General features: G+C 41.2%; 2 protein-coding genes across 2 annotated transcripts; one reads left to right on the top strand and one right to left on the bottom strand.

Annotated features, from left to right (window-relative positions):
• Positions 1–4,200: 4,200 nt before the first annotated feature.
• On the top strand, positions 4,201–11,827 carry LOC124143009. The gene is made up of 6 exons (XM_046511789.2): positions 4,201–4,411; positions 7,210–7,329; positions 8,233–8,368; positions 9,475–9,560; positions 10,547–10,744; positions 11,732–11,827. Exons 1-5 carry the CDS (start codon positions 4,243–4,245, stop codon positions 10,732–10,734), a joined length of 699 nt encoding a protein of 232 aa, XP_046367745.1. The 5' UTR covers positions 4,201–4,242; the 3' UTR covers positions 10,735–10,744; positions 11,732–11,827.
• A 1,968-nt stretch (positions 11,828–13,795) lies between these two features.
• Positions 13,796–19,311, bottom strand: LOC124143008 (coiled-coil domain-containing protein 12-like). Its single transcript, XM_048382044.1, has 5 exons — positions 19,174–19,311; positions 18,580–18,656; positions 17,916–17,977; positions 15,957–16,068; positions 13,796–14,952 (listed from the first exon to the last, which is right to left on the bottom strand). The coding sequence occupies exons 1-5, from the start codon at positions 19,302–19,304 to the stop codon at positions 14,858–14,860; spliced, it is 477 nt and encodes a 158-aa protein (XP_048238001.1). The 5' UTR covers positions 19,305–19,311; the 3' UTR covers positions 13,796–14,857.
• Between the last annotated feature and the right edge of the window lie 2,233 nt (positions 19,312–21,544).

The following is a 21,544-nucleotide window of genomic DNA, read 5'->3' as shown; positions in this document are numbered from 1 at the left end:
CATAGACTGTATCTGACCCCCTACAGGGAGACTGACATAGGGCAAGTGCGGACATAGACTTATCTGACCCCCTACATGGAGACTGACATGGGCTACTGTGGACATAGATTTATCTGACCCCCTACAGGGAGACTGACATGGGTTACTGAGGACATTGTCTGTATCTGACCCCCTACATGGAAACTGACATGGGTTACTGCGGACATTGTCTGTATCTGACCCCCTACATGGAGAATGACATGGATTACTGCGGACATAGTCTGTATCTGACCGCCTTTATGGAGAATGACATAGATTACTGCGGACATAGATTTATCTGACCCCTTACAGGGAGACTGACATGGGCTTTTGCGGACATAGATTTATCTGACCCCCTACAGGGAGACTGACATGGGCTATTGCGGGCATAGACTTATCTGACCCCCTACAGGGAGACTGACATAGGGCAAGTGCGGACATAGACTTATCTGACCCCCTACATGGAGACTGACATGGGCTACTGTGGACATAGATTTATCTGACCCCCTACAGGGAGACTGACATGGGTTACTGAGGACATTGTCTGTATCTGACCCCCTACATGGAAACTGACATGGGTTACTGCGGACATTGTCTGTATCTGACCCCCTACAGGGAGACTGACATGGGTTACTGAGGACATTGTCTGTATCTCACCCCCTCAATAGAGACAGACATGGGCTACTGAGGACATTGTCTGTATCTGACCCCCTACAGGGAGACTGACATGGGTTACTGGTTTTTATTTGTACAAATCGAAATTTCCGAATGAAGGTGGCAAATGAAGCTGACTCGTTTAAGAAAGCTGAAACCTGATTTCAACCCACACATCTCACTGTTAGTTTGGGCAGTTAGAGTTCGCTTCCTTCGGTGGAGATGTCATCAGATCTTCACGCAGAAAGGTGTGGTTTTGAAGTATAAGATCTGCTCATATTTAGACCGGTTCACCCACACGCATATACGGGTGGCCTAGTCGTCTAAGGTGCCGCAATTCGCTATGCCGCGTTGCGCCCCTTAGGTACGCCAGAAACCTATGATCGTGAGTTCTAATCCCAGTTCGCCCCGATTATGTTTCTATGTTTGTCAGCACCATATCCGCGCTCGTGGGTTTATGACCTGCATCACTAAAACCAATTCACTCACTCACTAGCCCCATCAAACAGAAGCCTCGTGGGACATCATTGATAGTGCTAGGAACGTACATGGGGATCAGTATAAACCATGATTCGTTGGTGTTGACATTTGTTATTCAGAACGATTTCACTGGACACGGAACCGTCCGGATTCACTGGGTTGCACTGTACTTAAGAAATAAACGACGAGTGGTAGTTGTTTATCGTACAATAAAAAACTGCGGGGAGAATAAACGAATGTGGTTTATTCTCCCTGCATTTTTTTCTGCACGATAAACGACGACCACGAGTCGTTTATTTCTTATATGAGATATCAACATTTTGCACAGCCTCTTTAAGGATGTCAATAGAATGTACAAGTATTAAAAGTATTTACCTGTATTTAAATAATGATGACTCCCTGACTACAATCCGACCTCAGCAAGGTCGGACAAGTCCATTTTATGAACAGGGGGTTACGTTTGGTGTTTCCTGGATCTTGTCACAATTTTTACGTCAATTTCTGTACCTTTTCTCCCAATACCGATTATCATATCACTTTTGAATACACTTGTTCGAGCATTGCGTTTATCTACGCCGCCCAGCTACATCTATGGGGAACAACTCACTAGATACTTCCTAGGCCCGTGAAGATCCGGGAAAGAATAGGTCTTCAGCAACACATGCTTGCCGTAAAAGGCGACTATGCTTGTCGTAAAAAGGCGACTATGCTTGTCGTAAAAGGCGACTAATGGGATCGGATGGTCAGGCTCGCTGACTTGGTTGATGCATGTCATCGATCCCAATTGCGTGGATCGATGTTCACTATTAAACAACACCCAAACAAAAAAACAAAAGATACTTCCGTTTTAAAACAACGTCGTCCAATTTACGACGTCATCAAGTTGCGAGCGCATGTTCGAATTTCCAGAGATGACGTCATGGTAGAACATCGTGAAATAAACCACGCTTTGTTCTTCATTGTTCTCAGCAATTTATGACGTAGCTATCTTACATGTGAGAATAGTAGCAGCATGTAGCAAACGCACCGAGCCACCTGTGGTTCACACAGCAACAACAGGAAAACGAGTGACGGGAAAACCTGTATACTGTGCGGAGCGATAAGCGTAAATATGTGACGTTCACAGCAAGGTCATGACCTAAGGTCACGCCAGTACAATCCGAGTTAAAACAAATAACAACAAAAAGATCCAAAAAGAAAAATTTGCGAAAGAATGTGTGGACAGACATGAACGTACTCGTGACGCACGTGATATGAACACATGGAACTCTTTTACGATACGGGGGCACGGGTGGCCCAGTCGTCTAAGGCGCCGCGATTCGCTGTGCAGAATTGCGTCCCTTGGGCACGCCAGAAACCTATGATTGTGGGTTCGAATCCCGGTTCGCCCCGATTATGTTTCTAGGTTTGTCAGCACCATACCCGTGCTCGTGGGTTTCACCGAAGTGGTAAACGTCTGAGACCTGCATCACTTCGGGCTTTCCTCCCACATTAAGCTGACACGCCGCGATATAACTGGAATATTGTTAAAAGCGGCGTTAAACCCAACTCACTCACTCACTCACTTTTACAATACAAAATGTAATGATGATAACGTGCGTTGACCAAATAAATTAAATATTATTAAAACATTTAACACTCCATCTGTATAGATGAAGTAATTCAGTGACAGTGGCCGCATTAGTGGACAGCTTGTGATGTGATCATGGTCACGTCTGGCTTGTAGGACAGCCGGAGATACCTAGTATCTTGTAGAAGTAGGCTTGTAGCACGGCTTTTGAACCGTAATGAAAGCCTCGTGTAAATACGTGATAGAGTTATGCTTAAGGGGGGCATTATCTGTGTGGATGCCGGGGCAGATTAGGTCTCGAGGGGGTCCAGACCACCCCCCAACCCCCTCTTTTGAAAACCAAATGTAGTATGTTGTAGGGGTAAAAAATAGGATTTTTGATATTTTGGAGCCCTTCCTTTTTAATATGTTGGATCCGCTCCAGCATCCCACACTGATGTTTTTGTAAGAAGTATATAAGGCCCTAGCTTCCTATATCATGAATGTGGCAAGGATATATGTGACATTTATTTCAGTAATTTACACTGAGCATAAGTGCTGGACTAGTGAAGATCCGGGGTAGAATAGTTCTTCAGCAACCCATGCTTGTCGTAAAAGGCGACTAACGGGAATGCGCGGCCAGGCTCGCTGACTTGGTTGATGCATGTCATCGTATCCCAACTGCGTGGATCGATACTTAAGATGTCAATCACTGAATTGTCTGGTCCAGACTCGATTATTTACAGACCGTCGACATATAGCTGGAATATTGCTGAGTGCGGCGTTAAACAACAAACAAACAAATCTTACACATGTTGATTGGCCAGTTGCTACAGTGTTTTCATTGTTTGCAAAGAAGCCCCTGGAAATGTGACGTCATATAGCGGTCGATTGTGAAATCGTCCTCCAACAACGAGGGTCGTTGCCCAAGCTATCAACCACTGGTTTACATGGTCGGGATTCGAACATTTACAGGCAGATGTGATAGAGCTGGATCTGCTGAATGGGAAATAAAACATTATTTACTCACGCACCCAATACGACAATATCGCGCGGAGTGACGTTATTGCAGGTGTCACACCGAGAAACATGATAAATAGTAACCAACCTTTCCCACATGTCTGCGTTACATCAATCACAGAGCACTCCAAACGCGTAACTATATTTCTTTTATTCATTAAACGTTTGTAATACGCACTGATAATGTTTCAATATGAATACATCTCTGTTGCTCCTAAAGTATATGCATCACCCCATCGGTAATGTGTTGAGTCAGGCTGCTGTTGAATCATGAGCAGCTTAAATGTACAAAGTTCATGTGTGATTTAGGTTCAGGTTTAATCCCGCAGTTTTGTAAACACTTGGGTTAAATATATATCTGTACACGCTGAAGTTGACCTGTTAGAGTCCTGTTGGTTTACTGTCAATGCTGTACTAGCGCGAGTGTTATCACACCACCGTCACACACAGATAAGGTTTCAAGCGGCTGGTATATAGCCGGCGTCAGCTGGGAGCACGTCAGTTTGCAAGACACATTCACCATGTTGCTGCTGCTTGTCGCCGCCTGTGGGTTCCTAGCCGCCGAGGCCATCGTGTGCGCCCCTGACATGTGCAAGGGAGTGGACTGCCCCGACGTCACTGGCTGTAATGGCAAGGTCAAGGCCAACGGCGGGTTCTGTGGATGCTGTGATAGCTGTGTTAATCTTCTGGGTAAGGATACTTTCGGTCATCAACAAGACTATAATCAAAGTAATAACTGTCGTTGACAAATGATTCATTAGACGAAGACCGTGTCGATATTTCTAAGCTGTAGTATCAGTTGACATTATACAAAATGTTCACCTGTCGAAATATACCAATCAAAACACTCATAAGGTGTATAACTGACATTGATTTTGATTGCTTTTTAGAGCATTGTCATTCAAGGATCTATGTACAAGCTATAGTGTTTATAACCTACATGAAACATTCATACAAGTTAATATTTGAATGCTTACAAGCATACATGTACACACGACATAAAATACATTAAATGTCATGAAGCATCTGCATCGCATGTCATGGGCTGTAAAAATTAGCAGGTTAGGTAAGCAATAACAAAGGCCACTATGAGCAGATCTTGTGATAGTTGGTTTATAATTAGGTATTTAACCAGTTCAGGTGTGGATTAAGCCGACCAAATAACAAACTAGTGTAAATGATATCCGCGCAGTTATATATTCCTCTGTGACATAAAACAGCAGGACTCTCAGATATCGGAGAAACTGAATAAATCTTTCCGCGTTTAGCGCGCGCATTCGTTTGTTTGTTTGTTTGTTGTTTAACGCCGCACTCAGCAATATTCCAGCTATATGACGGCGGGCGGTAAATATTCGAGTGTGGACACGACAATCCAGTGATTGACATCATGTGCATCGATCTACGCAATTGGCATACGATGACACGCATCAACTAAGTCAGCGAACCTGACCACCCGATCCCGTTACTTGCCTCTTACGGCAAACATAGTCGTCCATTTACGGCAAGCATGGGTAGCTGGAGACCTATTCTACCCCGGATCTTCACGGCTGTATTCCTCTGATGTATTACTTACCTGCGTTTTACGTTAATGATATGATGCACGAGCCAGGGAACCTAGCGAGCGTCATTGTTTGTAATCAATGTCCACTTACGTGTGCGTTTTATTTACTTAAAATACAGAATCAAAGTAATTAGATTACAAATACAGTCTGAACGTTGAAATAAGCAAAAATGAAATTGTAAACAAACAAAATATGCTGCACGGAAATGTCATGCAGTACATTTGTAACACGTTGAAATCTTTAATTTCACGCTTCGTACTGCACGTCCATTATGTGAGATTTGATCGTTGTAGTCGGTATGTTCGCGACGCCTATGTTTAGAATAAAATCATGAACTTAGAATATGCATTGCTGAAAGTAGGTCAGTAAACAGTCACTTCGTGACAGATGATCTACAGTTGAAACAATAGATTGACGTCATAGCCTTGTTCCTTGTTCACACCAGCACACACACGTTAGGGTGACGCCTCCACTCTTGTATTACTTTGTTTATGAAATATGTTTACAAAATAATTCATCGAAAAAGGTATTTTTATAATAATTTCAAAATAACATGTTTTTTGCAATTGAAAATGTTCTCCTGAAAGTACATTTGGTAGAGTGAAAACATTGAATAATAATGCAACGTGTTGTTTAGTGTGGGAATGTCAAATTAAAGTCTCCCGTCCCTTCTCTTCCGATATCGATCTACTTTGGAGAGATTTATTTTATTTCTGAAATTTCTTAATACTTGGTGGACAAGAAAACAACACTACCCTAAATATGTCCCTTTTATTCTGCGCTATTTAAAATGTAGCCTATTTTGAGTTGGGACATATGGCTATCAATAGAGTATTCTCATACAAGCTCACATAGTATCGAGGGCAGTACACGGGCCGCTCTTATCTTCAGTTCAACATGTGTTGACGGTCTTCAAAACAGAATAATACAACGTTATTCCCACTTCAAGGTTATACCTTTTATATTAAATGGAAAATGATCATTTGAGTATACTGGCCATGTTGGACCAATAATGGTTATCACTCGCAGTAATGTTGGTCAACACTGCAAACATAAAACTGTATTATCAGGGCCTGGGCGCTTTTGTTAAGGTGTGTGAATTACGATCACCTTAGCGCTAAGATCACTTAGAAACTCTGCGTTATTCACAATTGTGTCCCTTAGGTGTTCCATAAAACCTATGATCATGAGTTCTAATCCCAGATTTGCCCTAATTATTTCCCTTGGTTTGTCCGTACCAGACCCGGCATGAAACTGTGGCCCCGTTCTCCAAAGCCATCTTAGCGCAAAGGTGGTCGTAACTTCCATAGGGGCGGTCGGGTAGCCTAGTGGTTAAAGCGTTCGCTCGTCACGCCGAAGACCCGGGTTCGATTCCTGACATGGGTACAATGTGTGAAGCCCATCTTTTCTGGTGTCCCCCGCCGTGATGTTGCTGGAATATTGCTAAAAGCGGCGTAAAACCATACACACTCACTCACTCACTCACTCACGTAACTTCCATACTTTAACACTGGCTTACTCATCTTGACACTAAGATCGTTTTGTTGAACGGGGCCCTGGTACTTGGAAGGGTGGCCATGTTAGTAATGAGAGTCTACCTTTGCCAGCTCGTCACGATATGGCTGAAATACTGCCGATGTGACGTTACATATTAACTCACTCACTCACTCACTCACTCACTCACTCACTAATTCACTCACTCACTCACTCAATCACTCAATCACTCACTCACCCACTCACTCACTACCTGTTCTTGGCTGTTCTTGGCTGTTACGTTAAAAGTTTTACAACTTTATGAATTCCTGGCCACGGAGATGTTGCATTGTACGCGAGAAGTCCCATGACGAAATGATGCAACTGTTGACACTGGATTTTGTTATTGTTCAGTTTGTTGATTATTAATATCTACCTACATTTCCTTTTCAGGAGAAAATGATAAGTGTAGTTTCAGCTTCTTGTTGGGAGTTCCCTCTAGCGCGGAGTGTGGAGTAGGTCTCCGCTGCAGCGTGGCCACCATGACGTGTGTCCAGATGGCCAAACGACAAGGTGAGACTCTTCATAAGTTTCAAACATTTAATTAAATATAGATATGTTTTGGCCATGGGCACACTGTAAGGGTACGAAGGTCGAAGTTTGGTTATAAAGTGTGGGGCAAAAAGAAGTGTACACCCATGTTTGATGGTGGTTGAATATGAAACAAACAGAGATGGTATTCGATGGTGATTGTATTCGACACGGATATCAAAGGCGATATTACATGAATTATAGTTTGTACATATGACGTCTCAGGCAGAATGGGGGTCGCAATTTCACAGTTGTGAGCAATGACCAGGGTGAAGTGTGAATTTGGAAGTGTATACTTTTTTTGGTCGTGGGTTTAGTTGTCACAGACAAATGTGTTGACTGTCATCAGGTATATATCAGGTATATAGGATGTTGTTTGGCGTGACGAGATGGTTTACAACTATGTGGATATGATTTTTATGTCAACACATATCAAGACTCGAAACTGATAAGATTTAGCATTTGATTGCTAATTCTGGAGAAAATGTCACCCGGACCTTCCTATTAAAAGTAGTCTGGTACTTTCAATAGTATTCAATAGTAAATTTCGTGTTTTGGCTAATTGTGTGTTGGTAGTGTCAGCCGTGTGACCCCCCCCCCCCCCCCCCCCATCCCCACCCCACCCCACACCCCCTCCTGAATCCGTCGTAGTGACGTACACGTGGACAATGGCGTTAATGCATTCGATCCCACTTCTCCTCCTGCATCTTTGAAATTGCATTTTAGACTAAGTGCCACCCTCGTGTTAAAGTATGCATTGAAATATTTGTAAACTTAAAAGGTATTAAAATTATTCTAATGCTTTCAGCCGTACCTGAAACGCCTTTGCTAGTTTTTGTTTTGCTTTTGTTTGTGACTTTAAGGTTTTCTCTCTCTCTTCAACAGTGGCACTTGGCCCATGCGCGCTGAAGCAGCAGCAGTTGCAGCAGGGCCAGTCCGCCGGCCTCCCCCTGCTCGGTGTCCAGAGCCTGAAGTGCAACCAGGACGGATCCTACAACCCCGTGCAGTGCCTGGGATCAGAGTGCGTTACCCTTCATGCTATCAGCTACGTGTGACGAATATGTCTTTATATCCAGTTCAAACAGCAATAGGGATATTTATATCAAAAGCATGAACTCATTCGCTATCATAGGTTCTATCAGAAACCCCCAAGGAAAATTAAGATATTGACCCATTCGCTACCATAGCATTAGGCTCTATCAGAAACCCCCAAGGAAAAATTAAGATATTGACCCATTCGCTACCATAGCTATAGGCTCTATCAGAAACCCCCAAGGAAAATTAAAATATTGACCCATTCGCTACCAAAGCTATAGGCTCTATCAGAAACCCACAAGGGAAATTAAGATATTGACCCATTCGCTACCATAGCTATAGGCTCTATCAGGAACCCCCAAGGAAAATTAAAATATTGACCCATTCGCTACCATAGCTATAGGCTCTATCAGAAACCCACAAGGGAAATTAAGATGTAGACCCATTCGCTACCATAGCTATAGGCTCTATCAGAAAACCCCAAAGGAAAATTAAAATGTGGACTCATTCGCTACCATAGCTAGTTTTTCGGCACAACTGGAATGGAACGACATTGAAAAAGCCATCCAATCAAATTCCTGTAAACGAGCGAAACTATGCCCTAAGAGATGGAGACGGTGACGTCACTTTGAAACGAAGCTTCAGCGGCGAATTAATCCCGGGTATGCATCATAATGGAATGGAGATATAATACACTGGATAATCGATGGTGATGATAAGTACAGAGGTGGATTATTTTACCGAATAGCAATTTCGACCATCCAGGTGTATATAACTGTATGAATTGTGATGATATTGCCGTATTCGCGAATACCACATTAATTTAAATGTTTGTGATATAAAATGTTCCCTGGAATGTTATCCTCGTATGGGTGGCCAGGCACGTCAACCCTCAGTGAGCTTTCAGAAATAGTCCAGCAATATAACGACGGGAGACACCAGAAATGGAATTCCTACATTGTATGCTTATAAGGATTCGAGCCCGTGTCTTGGGCAGAATTTCAAAGGTTGAACAGCGTTCAGGTCTAATTGGCGTCCTTCAGTTCCGTCACATTAAAACCCTTCTGAGCTAGTATCGTATGTCTCCTGTAGATGTTACTGTGTGGATTCTGCCGGAGTCGAGATTGCCGGATATAGGACAAGCATCGGCGCCACCGACTACTCCACCAAGAACTGCCGTGAGTAGCTAGCCGGATCTGCAATACTATAACTGACTGCTGGGTGTTTGATAGCCGCCAGTAGCTGCAAGATTGCTGATGCGGCGGCGTTCAGCAATAATCACTCACTCATTCGTCTCAGAGTGAATGAGTGAGTTGGGTTTAACGCCGCTTTTAACAGTATTCCAGTTATATCGCGGCGTGTCAGCTTAATGTGGGAGGAAACCCCAATGTGATGCAGGTCTCAGACGTTTACCACTTCGGTGAAACCCACGAGCACGGGTGTGGTGCTAACAGACCTAGAAACATAATCGGGGCGAACCGGGATTCGAACCCACAATCATAGGTTTCTGGTGTGCCCAAGGGACGCAACTCTGCACAGCGAATCGCGGCACTTTAGACGACTGGGCCACCCGTGCCCCCATTCGTCTCAGATTCTCGTGCACAATGATGGATAAATGAATGTCAAAAAAGTACGCGGGGGTACGTGTGTAAATATTACGTTTTGCGATCTACTTAGTGTTAGCATGGAAGGTTTACTTCTAGGTGTATTTGTGATCTTCATCCTTCACCATTGATCGGGAGGTCCAAAAAACTAGGCAATCGAGCATCACCGAATTTACCAACTCTCTTAAGTTCTTCAGTTATAATCTTTTATGTAAGATTTATTCACGAAGTAGTACTTTGTCCTTGGAGAAGGAAAGTGAGTGAGGCAAGTGTCGTTTTTTCAAAACAAAATTACAGAAGTAATTATTTAGACTTTTTGTTAGGTGTGATCTAGTTATAAAAACAGCATTGATAATCAGCGAAATGACGCTAACCATTAATGATCCAATCGTAGGAGCGAGTCAGTGAGATTGAAGCCAGTAATTATGATCTGTGTAACCTAAGTTACCTTGTCAATATATAATTCACTGACAGGTGTGAGTAGGATTTCCAATACAGGGATTCCGTGCTACTATCACAAACAACGTACATACGATGACGCTGTACGCATTTAACTACAGAGTGTGCGCGAGACAAGGAGCAGTTCTCAAAGACAGGTGCGTTGGGCCAGACTTTCGACTGTGAGAGCAATGGAAACTATCAGCAGTACAAGTGCGAGGGGTCCGTCTGCTTCTGCACTGATGACAATGGCAAGATGATTGGAACCCAGAAGGTGTCCATTGGTCTCCTCTCCACGCTCAAGTGTTGAGCTGTCTCACGTGAGTCTTGTATTGGTGAATTCGTGTGTATTTGTTAGTTATCAGCACCCCACTCCGCAATGTTAGAGCTATATCACGGCGGCGTGTAACTAATCGGTCTGGGCCAGACAATCCAGTGATTGATATCGTGAACGATCTACGACGTGGGGCACATTAACACTCAATCAACGATGTCACCGAACCTGACCATCCGATCCATTAGTCGCTTTTTACGTCCAGCATCGGTTGATGGGGGCCTATTCTAAACCAGAATGCTCACTGGGGTGTGGTTGGGCAATATAGTAGATGTGGTTATTACAATCACAGCTACTTCACATCAGCCCTGAAGAAGACAAACCAGCCCATCTGGGCATGGGTCGAATCACAAGAAATTTCAGACAAGCTCAGATCTGATCTTGCGGAATTGTTGCAAGGACTTCCGATCTTGGTCATCTAATCTTTGAATGCGGACTTATTCTAATGTGTCAGCAGTTCTTTGACAGAAAAGGGATCAGCATACCATGAATGTCCTGGACGGGTTCTGTTGCTGTAACTTGAGTTGAGAGCCACTTAAAAAGGTGATGTCAGGTGTCGCCTGGATGACTGTCATCACATCATCCAAACATTATCTCAATCTCTGGATTGTCCAGTTCAGACTTGCCTATTTACGGGCTGGGGTCATCTGGCTAGAATATTGCTGAGTGAGGCACTCAACAACAAACATTATACTTCCAGGACATCTCACCCCAGTGGTGTTGATGGCCAGGCCATGGTTTGCAGGCTCATTGACGATTTTAAAACTTTCTTAATTGCAATGCATACATCAATTCAGTTATATTTGGGATGTTAGTTTCAATACTTGAACGTCAATTATGCTATCAGGTGGTGTAAACTGGAATCTGTAAAATAAAATTGATGTCTTTCAAAAAAATAAAAATATTTTGTGCTCATGTGAAACTTGTCATGGCTTAAAACTATATGTTAGCAAATATCTCTTCTCTTTTTCAGAATGACAGATTGCAGTCTTATTTTTCAGGACAGAGATAATGTTTTACAAGCAGGATTGTGTATGAAATAATGTTGAAATAAACAGAAAAGAAACTAGCCTGGTTCTTTCTACCATGAATAAAAACAATTTCATACATCAGATAAATAAAATAAATGAAAACATTCTGTGAAGTATTAGATGTCATGTGCACGTAACGCACTGTACCATAAAAACAAGATTAACAAAACGTCACAAGACAACTCATAAAACTGATGAAGAGTTAGTCCAAGAGCAAAGTCTGAATGAAGGAAAATGTTTGATTGGAGTAATAATGGTCATCGGAAGGTTCTTGTAACCAGTTGAGGAATTGGAAAATACAGTTAGAGAACATGAAAACAAATGTGCCCATAAATAGGAAAGAAACATAAAAACTTTCACAAAGAAAGATAAAACCCAATCTACCCGACTGTCAAACACTTTCAAAAGGAAAAATGCATGTGCTTCCATATTCCTTTGTCAACTGTCGAAAGTTGAAATGTGTGATTGACAGTTTATGACCTTGGTGTTCATGACTGCTCAGAAACAGCAGACATCTACACCCAGAAGGTTGTTGCCTGACCTATACTAGAACTCCATATCAAAGGTTGTATCTACACTTAGAAGTCAATGTCCCCCGGAGTTTTACATGTACCCCTGAGCAGCTAAGGTCAGTGAAGAGGCATGACTGATCCCAACAATGGTGTCAAGAAGATACATGAAAGGATTGTGCCACATGAAAATTGTAACTTGGTCGATGACAAACCAATTAATTTATCTGTGCTGGTGTAATTTATATCATATGCAGTATGTTGTACTGCTTTACTTGTAATTGTGTTCATTTTACTACCTTTCACTTTCACTACAGTATGAATCTAGCAAAATTAAATGTCAACATTATCTGATACTGAAATTTGAAAATGATCTACAATATAGAATTCAAGATACAAATAAGTATTAAAAACTCATTATCACCGTGTCAGAATGTTGAGACCATATTGGTTCACTTGACCTTGATAAAATACTAAAATATCAACAAAGGTAGACAATTTAGAATTCCCATTTATTATTTCCCTTATGTCATGATTAAAATGTTCTTTAAGGCTTAAAAACATATAAGAATTGTTTCTCTAGCAATGGCTTTTGAAAATATAATGTGTGCTGGTGGTGGGTTTTGGGTTTGTTTTTTTGTTATTCAAACTAGTATGTAACCAAATAAATAGTTGTAGCGCCTGAGAATCAAAACTATTATTTTTTTTAGCCTAAGTCTCCATTAATAATAATCCACAAAGCAAACCTGGGGCTTCAACTGCCCCATAATCTCAACTCCAAACAAAAACTTGACACTCTTTCCATGAACAAGCCTTTGTGGTTGGTTGTTTTACGCCGCACTCAGCAATATTCCAGCTATATGACGGCGGTCTGTAAATAATCGAGTCTGGACCAGACAATCCAGTGATTGATATCATGACCATCGATCCTCGCAAGCCTTTGTGGTCTCTGTTCAATATGGGATGCAGGTTGATAGGTGAGTCTGCAGACACACGGAGATGATTCCAAACAAATAAACACCTACATAATCATGTTTATTTTTATTCAAAAGATTATCTGCGATGTCCACACCATCACAGTTGATGACATGACAAAGATGATGATGCTACTTTCAGACAACAACTTGCAAATTACAGTTGAGATACAGTTGCCATTCAAACCATGAGAAAAGTGTTCTGTTAAGCCATGTAAATGATTATTATGTGACATCACTGCTGCCATGTTGTGTACAAGGGTGGATGCTGGTTAGCACAGCTGAAGAATCAGCTCAACAGGTTCAGCATAATTTTCTAAAAGTTATTTTCTAAACTGGAATGTTTAATGATGACCAGATAGTTGTACTTGTTTTTGTTTGTTTGTTTGTTGTTTAACGCCACACTCAGCAATATTCCAGCTAGATGATGGCGATCTGTTAATAATCGAGTCTGGACACAACAATCCAGTGATTGACATCAAGAGCATCGATCCATGCAATTGGGATACAATGACATGCATCAACCAAGTCAGTGAGCATGACCACCTGATCCCGTTGATTGCCTCTTGCGACAAGCATAGTCGCCTATTACAGCAAGCATGGATTGCTGAAGACCTATTCTACCCCCGATCTTCACGGGTCAGTTGTACTTGTACATATATGGTTCATAATACATATGCAGATATTCAGACAGATCAACAATCATGAGAAAACATTTGAGAAATGCATAAAACTTCAAAATGTGGTCAACTTCTGGGTTTTTTCATTTCTTGCAATGTGATGTCCTCTTACCTTAACCAAGATGATAAAACCACAAAAATCAATTACAGTTGTAAATGTTGGAACATTCACCTAAAGATAGTCATTGATTCATCCAAATAGGCTGCAAGATCTAAAGGAACACATGGTCAAAATTTGTCACATGGAATACTCTCTGCACTCCTCAGCTGTTCAATGGAAAAATCTTGAATAAACAAATCTTTCAAAAGAAACAACTGAGAAAACATTGGCTGTGCTCTTGTAACACAAACCCTTCCCTCAAGTCACTTGTTAACTGGTTGCTTGGCTGCTACCTTCAAGTATTTAGCAGTGTGAGTGAGTGAGTATGGTTTTACGCCTCCTTTAGCTATATTCCAGCAGTATCACGGCAGGGGACACCAGAAATAGGCTTCAAACATTGTACCCATGTGGGAAATCAAACCCGGGCTTTCGGCGTGACGAGTGAACGCTTTCACCACAAGGCTACCCCACAGACCCTTAGCAGTGTCAACAGAAAACTCAATAACCTACTTTACTCTAATGGTATATTCAAGGAAAGTTATCACCACCTGTAGATGAAAAATATGCTCAGAGAGAGCAATGTATTCTCTTCACATACGAATACTGGTAATCATCCAAACACCACTGAGTATGTCAGTTGCATCTTACACACGTTGCCATCTGACGAATAATCAGAAGGATGTGGAGAGTCTCACAGTACAGATCCTACTTAGGAGGCTGAAAATCCTGCAGACTCATCAGAACACAAGTTTGGTGAACAGTTCTGTTTAACCACATCCAGACCCATGTTGTCTCCTGTCCACGATCAGTCATCTTCATCATCCTCGTCCGCTCTGGCTACTGCCTCGCTCGCATTCACCACACTGGCTAAATCTTCCTGGCTTGCTTTTAATCTTTCCCCTGTGAACACAAAATAGAAAAGGAAATCAAGTAAAGGTTAGTTTTTTTCTTGTGTATGGAACACGCCAGAAGCAGCTTCTCAACACCCCGCAGTATCAGAGGTAAATCCATTGATTGCTGATTGAGAGCAGGGTGGAGAGCTCCAGAGACAAAAGACAGTGACATTTTACAGACATATTCAACCCATCAAACTTAAGCATGAGTTGCTAAATATTGTCTACTGCAAGAACTGACCAAAATTCACCCTTAAGCGAGGCCTAATACCCTACTCAACAAAACAATTGACTTGTAAATTTATGTAATGAACAAAGGGAGATAATCTCAGACGACCGTTCATTATCTCCCCTGTTCAGTTATCATAAGTTCACAGGTTTAAACAAACATTGTAATATTGTCAGCAATATAATGCACTAGATCCTATCTTGGTAGAAACCACCTCATGCATTGTAATGGCCAACATAAAATTTACATCTGTGATGAAATTCCTCAACATGCTCAAATTGATAATACAGTACATATTGTTTACCTGAGATTACATAGTCTAATCAAAATAACAGTGCATTTTCATTTTGGTTACAAAACTATGTAGCCTTAAACTGAAGAAATACGCTGCAGCTGTATACTGACTGATTAACTGAAGAAATACGCTACAGCTGTATACTGACTGATTAACTGAAGAAATGCGCTACAGCTGTATACTGACTGATAACTGAAGAAATACACTACAGCTGTATACTGACTGATTAACTGAAGAAATGCGCTACTGCTGTATACTGACTGATAACTGAAGAAATACACTACAGCTGTATACTGACTGATTAACTGAAGAAATTCGCTACAGCTGTATACTGACTGATTAACTGAAGAAATACACTACAGCTGTATACTGACTGATAACTGAAGAAATACACTACAGCTGTATACTGACTGATTAACTGAAGAAATACACTACAGCTGTATACTGACTGATTAACTGAAGAAATACACTACAGCTGTATACTGACTGATTAACTCTGCAATCGCTCTCTGTGTCCGCTTCTCCAGTTTCTCCAGCTTGGGGGCGATGTCGCGCTTCAAGTCCCAGTCAGGCTTCCTCGGCGCCAGGTTCAGCAAGTCCTAGCCACAAGCATCAATCAATGAACAGACTTCCCACATCTCCAACAATACAGAAATGGCTGAGTAACTGACCAAACTAACATAAATATGACTGAGCAGAGGTAGCCTAAATTATGTGTGTAACATTTTCTGAAAATGTTTGGAGTTGCCATTGTTGTGATCATCCATGCAAAGTTTCATTGGAGCTTTATGACTAAAAGATAACAAAAGTGTAATTGTTTACAACAGATATATGGACAAGCAAAGGGAGAAATAGAGAATCTCACCCTTGTGTCTTTTGATATCAAATATATCAATGAGTGTTGATATATTTGATATCAAAAGACACAAGGGTGAGATTTTATTTATCATCTAACATCATTCTTCCAATGTTTTCAGTTTGTAGACAGTAATAAGCAGTGTCTTAAGTGTAAAAAGTACTGCTAACAGCTTCAGTAGCAGAGCCATTAGTAATGTTATTTGATTGTGATATCATGGTAACCAATGACGTCACAATGGTCTGCAAAGTATTGTGATGCAATTTCATAGCAGCGATATCTACAGTGTGGGAGCCAGTTTGGGATGATAAAAAGAAGGCTCACATGAACCTAATTCACTGCCATACACACAAAAGAATGTCAACAAGGTCAAGCCCCTCCCACTCTACTCCAAACACACTGAACAAGTTAACCCTTTCCATGTTAACAAATACAAAAGCACTATTTATGTACATTATGTACACATAGATACATGTGTTTTTTCCAAATGTCAGTATAATGCATTTTAGATTTGTTCTGACAAATAATCACACCCAGAGTAACATTATGACACATAATCATTCTCCCCAACATCTTTCTTCAACATGTTTAAGAAACGTGATGTGAATTTTACTGAGTAACATGAATTTTGTATGAGCTCCTGAATCCTACACATCATCAGAACTTGATTTGTTATGCAACAGAAATTCATCAATAGAAATTCTAAGAACAAAAGGTGTCCAAATTAAGGAGTGTCCTGGCCTCCTTGAGGTTTGCAGCAATTGTAATCTGTATCTGAAGCAGGGCCCCTACCAATATTTCCAACATTTGTGTACTGACATAGGTCACCATCAGTAGTGACATGATATCAAATAGTACATGAATCATTGTAAGATGCCATTATTTCATCATGTTCATAACCACTAGACCCATGAATATCCGGAGTAAAATAGGTCTTCAGCAACCCATGCTTGCCATAAAAGGTGACTTTGCTTGTCGTAAAAGGCGACTAACAGGATCAGGTGGTCAGGCTCGCTGACTTGGTAAGATGCATGGAAATTGTGTAGATCAATGCTCATGTTATCAATCACTGGATTGCCTGGTCAAGCTCGATTATTTACATGGATGCTGTCCAATAGCAGGAATATTGCCAAGTGCGCTGATCACTAGAAGCAGTTAATTTGTCAAAAAACATACATTTTAAACAGCTACTAATTTGTTCCATCATTGACTAAAAATTGAAGTGCTAAACATGCTAAAGAGAGTGAGTGAGTTGGATATAATGCTGCTTTCAACAGTTGTATCAAGGCTGGTCTGTTTGATGTGGGAAGATAGCTTGAGGCAATGCAGGTCTCAGACGTTTACCACTTTGGTGGAACCCATGACCAGTGGCCGCCTGTGCCCTCCCACAATCCTAAGAAAATGGCTGACAGTAACATTGTATAGATCATGTTGACAGAGAAGCTCCTAACATTGTAGAATCCACATCACAGTTTGTCAGTGAACATGAAGTTTCTGTTCCACAGGACTACATTGACAAATGACGATGATTGTTGATTGTCATACGACTTGTCTCGTACTTCATTCACAACATGTACACAGATTACTCACCACTTCTTCAACAATGTGCTTTGTCTTTCCAGCTTCTATCTGATTTTTTACCTCACTTTCAACTGAAAAAAGATAAATTATTACATAGTATGTGCCTGTTTATTCTGGACAGGTGATAACGGTCCCCCTGTTTTTTCCCACTTCTTCATTGTTTACATCCTTGGATCCATAATGTCACACACACCATTATAATGATAGTCATTCAGGTTGTATTCTGAATTTTTACATGACAATGGTCATTACATCATGTACTACAACCCCAAAGCTTTATTCTTGTTATTCTCGAATTGAACCATAGCTATTATCACCCTCCAGGTATAGATGCACTTTGGTGCACTTCACTGTAGATAAACCAGTGATTATCTTAATTTGAAAGAAGTCATTTACTGACCTACTGTAAATATAGTCAAACACCATTGTGTCAAACTACTTACTCTTGTACTTGTTCATATTCACCGGCAACAATACCCACACTTTAAATTAAAAATTTGCTTATCATGGACTAAATCTTGACTGGTTTGACTTGTTTTCAGCACTATTCTCGCTATAAGTCATCTCATGATTTACGGGGGCTAATTAAAGCTGGGCCGGCGAGACAACAGAGTTGGGAGTATTGTTGCCCTTTGATATGAGACAAGACCTGACATAGTATAATCAATACTACCATCTCCAGGTTTAACTACATCCAGCGCGTGTTCCTTCAGCCCTTCATCCTGTGGTTTGTAGCTTCTAAAGATGGGTCTGAAAGGAAGTCCATGAACATTACAGTTGGAGTCAACATGAAGGAAAGAACTCCACCCGTATCACCCCTCCAAAAGTTGCAATGCCTCTCAATCCTTTTAATCATATATATTTTAAGGGGGGATATGGGCGGAAGTCATACCGAGCCATGTTCAGGCTAGTAGTCTTATGTGTTTGGCACTGATAGATAATTTATGTTATCCACACTAAAACATGTATCAAGGACATGTATAACTTTAAGATTGTACTTTTGTGCATTTGTACACAATGCCATAATTAGAGATGATCTAATCTGTGACTTGATAAGAATATATTACGCAGATATATTAAATTGATTCACCGTGTTTACCAAACGCCCCACCTGGTGTGTGAGACTGATAGACAAAAATAATTTTGTTGATGCGTAAAACAAATTACCAGTCCCTCAGGAATGAGGGTTAGCCAATAAACAATGAATCTAGATCTGGTAATGTTTGTTTCTTTGCTGACAACATGGGCTTCTTAGAAATGTCTTTACCGAGGTAGCTTGTCGCTTTCAGATTGTTCCGATACTTCATCTTTGGAGTTTTCATGCTTCTTCTCTCGTAGGGCTCTCAAACGTTCTTTCCGTTTCCTCGCTGCATTTTCCAACGTGCCTACCGACGCCATGTTGGAACAGGTGTTACACTTCCGGTTGCTAAAATCCGGAAAGAACCGACAAGTCGCGGAAGCGGGCGTAAAAGACTCACCACAGATTAAGTTTTTCGTTTTCTTTACTTTTATGTTTGTCTTTTATTCTATTTCAGATGTAATATATTCCAATGGGAATTTCAACATGTGTTATACATATCAACTGCAAAGAGGATTATGTAACAAAACAGTGACAACATTTCCAAGGAGTCTGGCGCCTATATAAATCTGTCTGTGTCCACAATTATAAAGAGAGTGGTTAACCTAAAAGCTCTCAACATTCCTGGGTTGAGTTTACCATTGAATGTTAAAACGTTGATTTACTTCAAATAGAAGCGAGTCAAGCCCGAGTGTAGTGCTGGTGAGTCCACTGACGCTGAACCAAGTCTTCCGACCATTGTAACTCCAGGTATGCAGAATCTCATAGGACCAGTTCTGCGAACTAGTTTCGAGTAAAGGTTTTTGTTTTGTTTGTTTGTTTGTTGCTTAACGCACGTAGATATATTCCAGCTATATGACGGCGGTCTGTAAATAATCGAGCCTGGACCAGACAATCCAGGGATTAATATCATGAGCATCGATCCACGCAATTGGGATACGATGACATGCATCAATCAATTCAGCGAGCCTCACTACCCATTCCCGTTAGATGCCTCTTACGACAAGCATTGGTTGCTGAAGACCTATTCAAACCCGGATCTTCATGTATGAACGCAACCCTAAATGGTTACACACACAGGCGGAAGTTTGACAGGATCCTTTAAAAACATACATTGGATACATATTATGCAGGAATCTCACTGGACAAACGTAGTCGCTGTTGTCATGGTCAGTCTAAATACATGCATTTTCTTACAAGACCTCGTCGGGTGTTTGTTGTTCAGTGCCCTCTCAAATGTGTGACCAGTCTGTGACCACTCGTATTACTACTGCGTGAATCGCTGTTGAGGCTATGAGCACCACCTTCCCGAGATAAGAGAGTTAAGTCCAATTTCCACCCTTGCCGAACTTGGCTGGAATTCCTGGGCTCGATCGTAGCGCAACCAGTGGTTATTATGAGTTATGTCCCTTATGAGTCTCTCCTATGGACCAATCCGATTCCATCACTTGCATTTGTTTCAAACAAAATGGCGGCGCCCAGTCAAGACGATCTGATCGATAATCAAGATATATATTGTGATAAAACGGGTCTTACATCGCGAATTGCATCAAATCACGCGAGCAACTTGATTTAAAACATGAAAGGGTTTGGAAAATATCTGTTGACAACAAATTGGCGGTGTGCATGTTTTGCAAATCCTGCAATCGACCGAAATCTGCACGACAGTTTACGAACCGGATTTCGATTTCTTTGCGCGATTTTGATCGGACTGTGCATGGACTCGTTAGTCTAGCCAAAAGGTAATTCCATAATAACAGCCTAATTCGGCAAGGGTGGAAACTGGACTTTTAAAGTCAGTTAACTCTCTTGCCTCGGGTAGATGATGAGCTCTGGCTTACTCGGTCTCGTTGGCAGGTCGCGGTGATATATCTGTAATATCGCAGGCTGTACAATATACAGAAAACAGGATAATTCACATCCTTAGATTACCTCAATCTTATTAAAATCGGATACAAGTTCTCGCTATCGACGAGGACATACCATTACAGGTCACGTCCGAACAACTTTTCGCGAACTATGACCTACCAATGAAATGACCAACAGGAAGTCGACGTTAGCCACTTAGAAAGCAGCTTTCTTAAGCTTTGGGTAACAGTTTCAAAGTTGCGACTTCCATTCCAGACTATGCTTTTTAAAGTATTTTGAATCGGCCATACAGTCCGTAACAGTTGTTTTGTGTTAAACTTTAGAGGTTGCATGATAAGAAAACATATTACGCCAACAATGTAACATAACAATATGAATTTTTTATATTTATTTTATATTTTTTATTACGTGTTTGAATCCTTATCTATCGTGTAGTTGTCCGATTTTCGATCACGAACGTTGATACTACTAAATTTCGTTTATCCGACATACTCGTTAATCCGACATAATCATATGCAACCATCGATGTCGGATTAACGGGACCTGACCGTACACAAACACTGTGAGACATTCGTAGTGTTTGTTCTTTAATGCCATCTCTGACATTCTATCACGTGGTAAATGATGATGATACACGTGAGGTGAGGTGAACTGGGGTTTAAGGTCGCGTTCACGATTATTGCGCTTTTAT

This window comes from Haliotis rufescens, unplaced genomic scaffold (assembly GCF_023055435.1).
Source record: "Haliotis rufescens isolate VD_foot unplaced genomic scaffold, xgHalRufe1.0.p SCAF_4, whole genome shotgun sequence".
NCBI classification, from domain to species: Eukaryota; Metazoa; Mollusca; class Gastropoda; order Lepetellida; family Haliotidae; genus Haliotis; species Haliotis rufescens.
The sequence above is the reverse complement of the archived record's forward strand: the minus strand, read 5'-3'. Positions and strand labels throughout refer to the sequence as shown.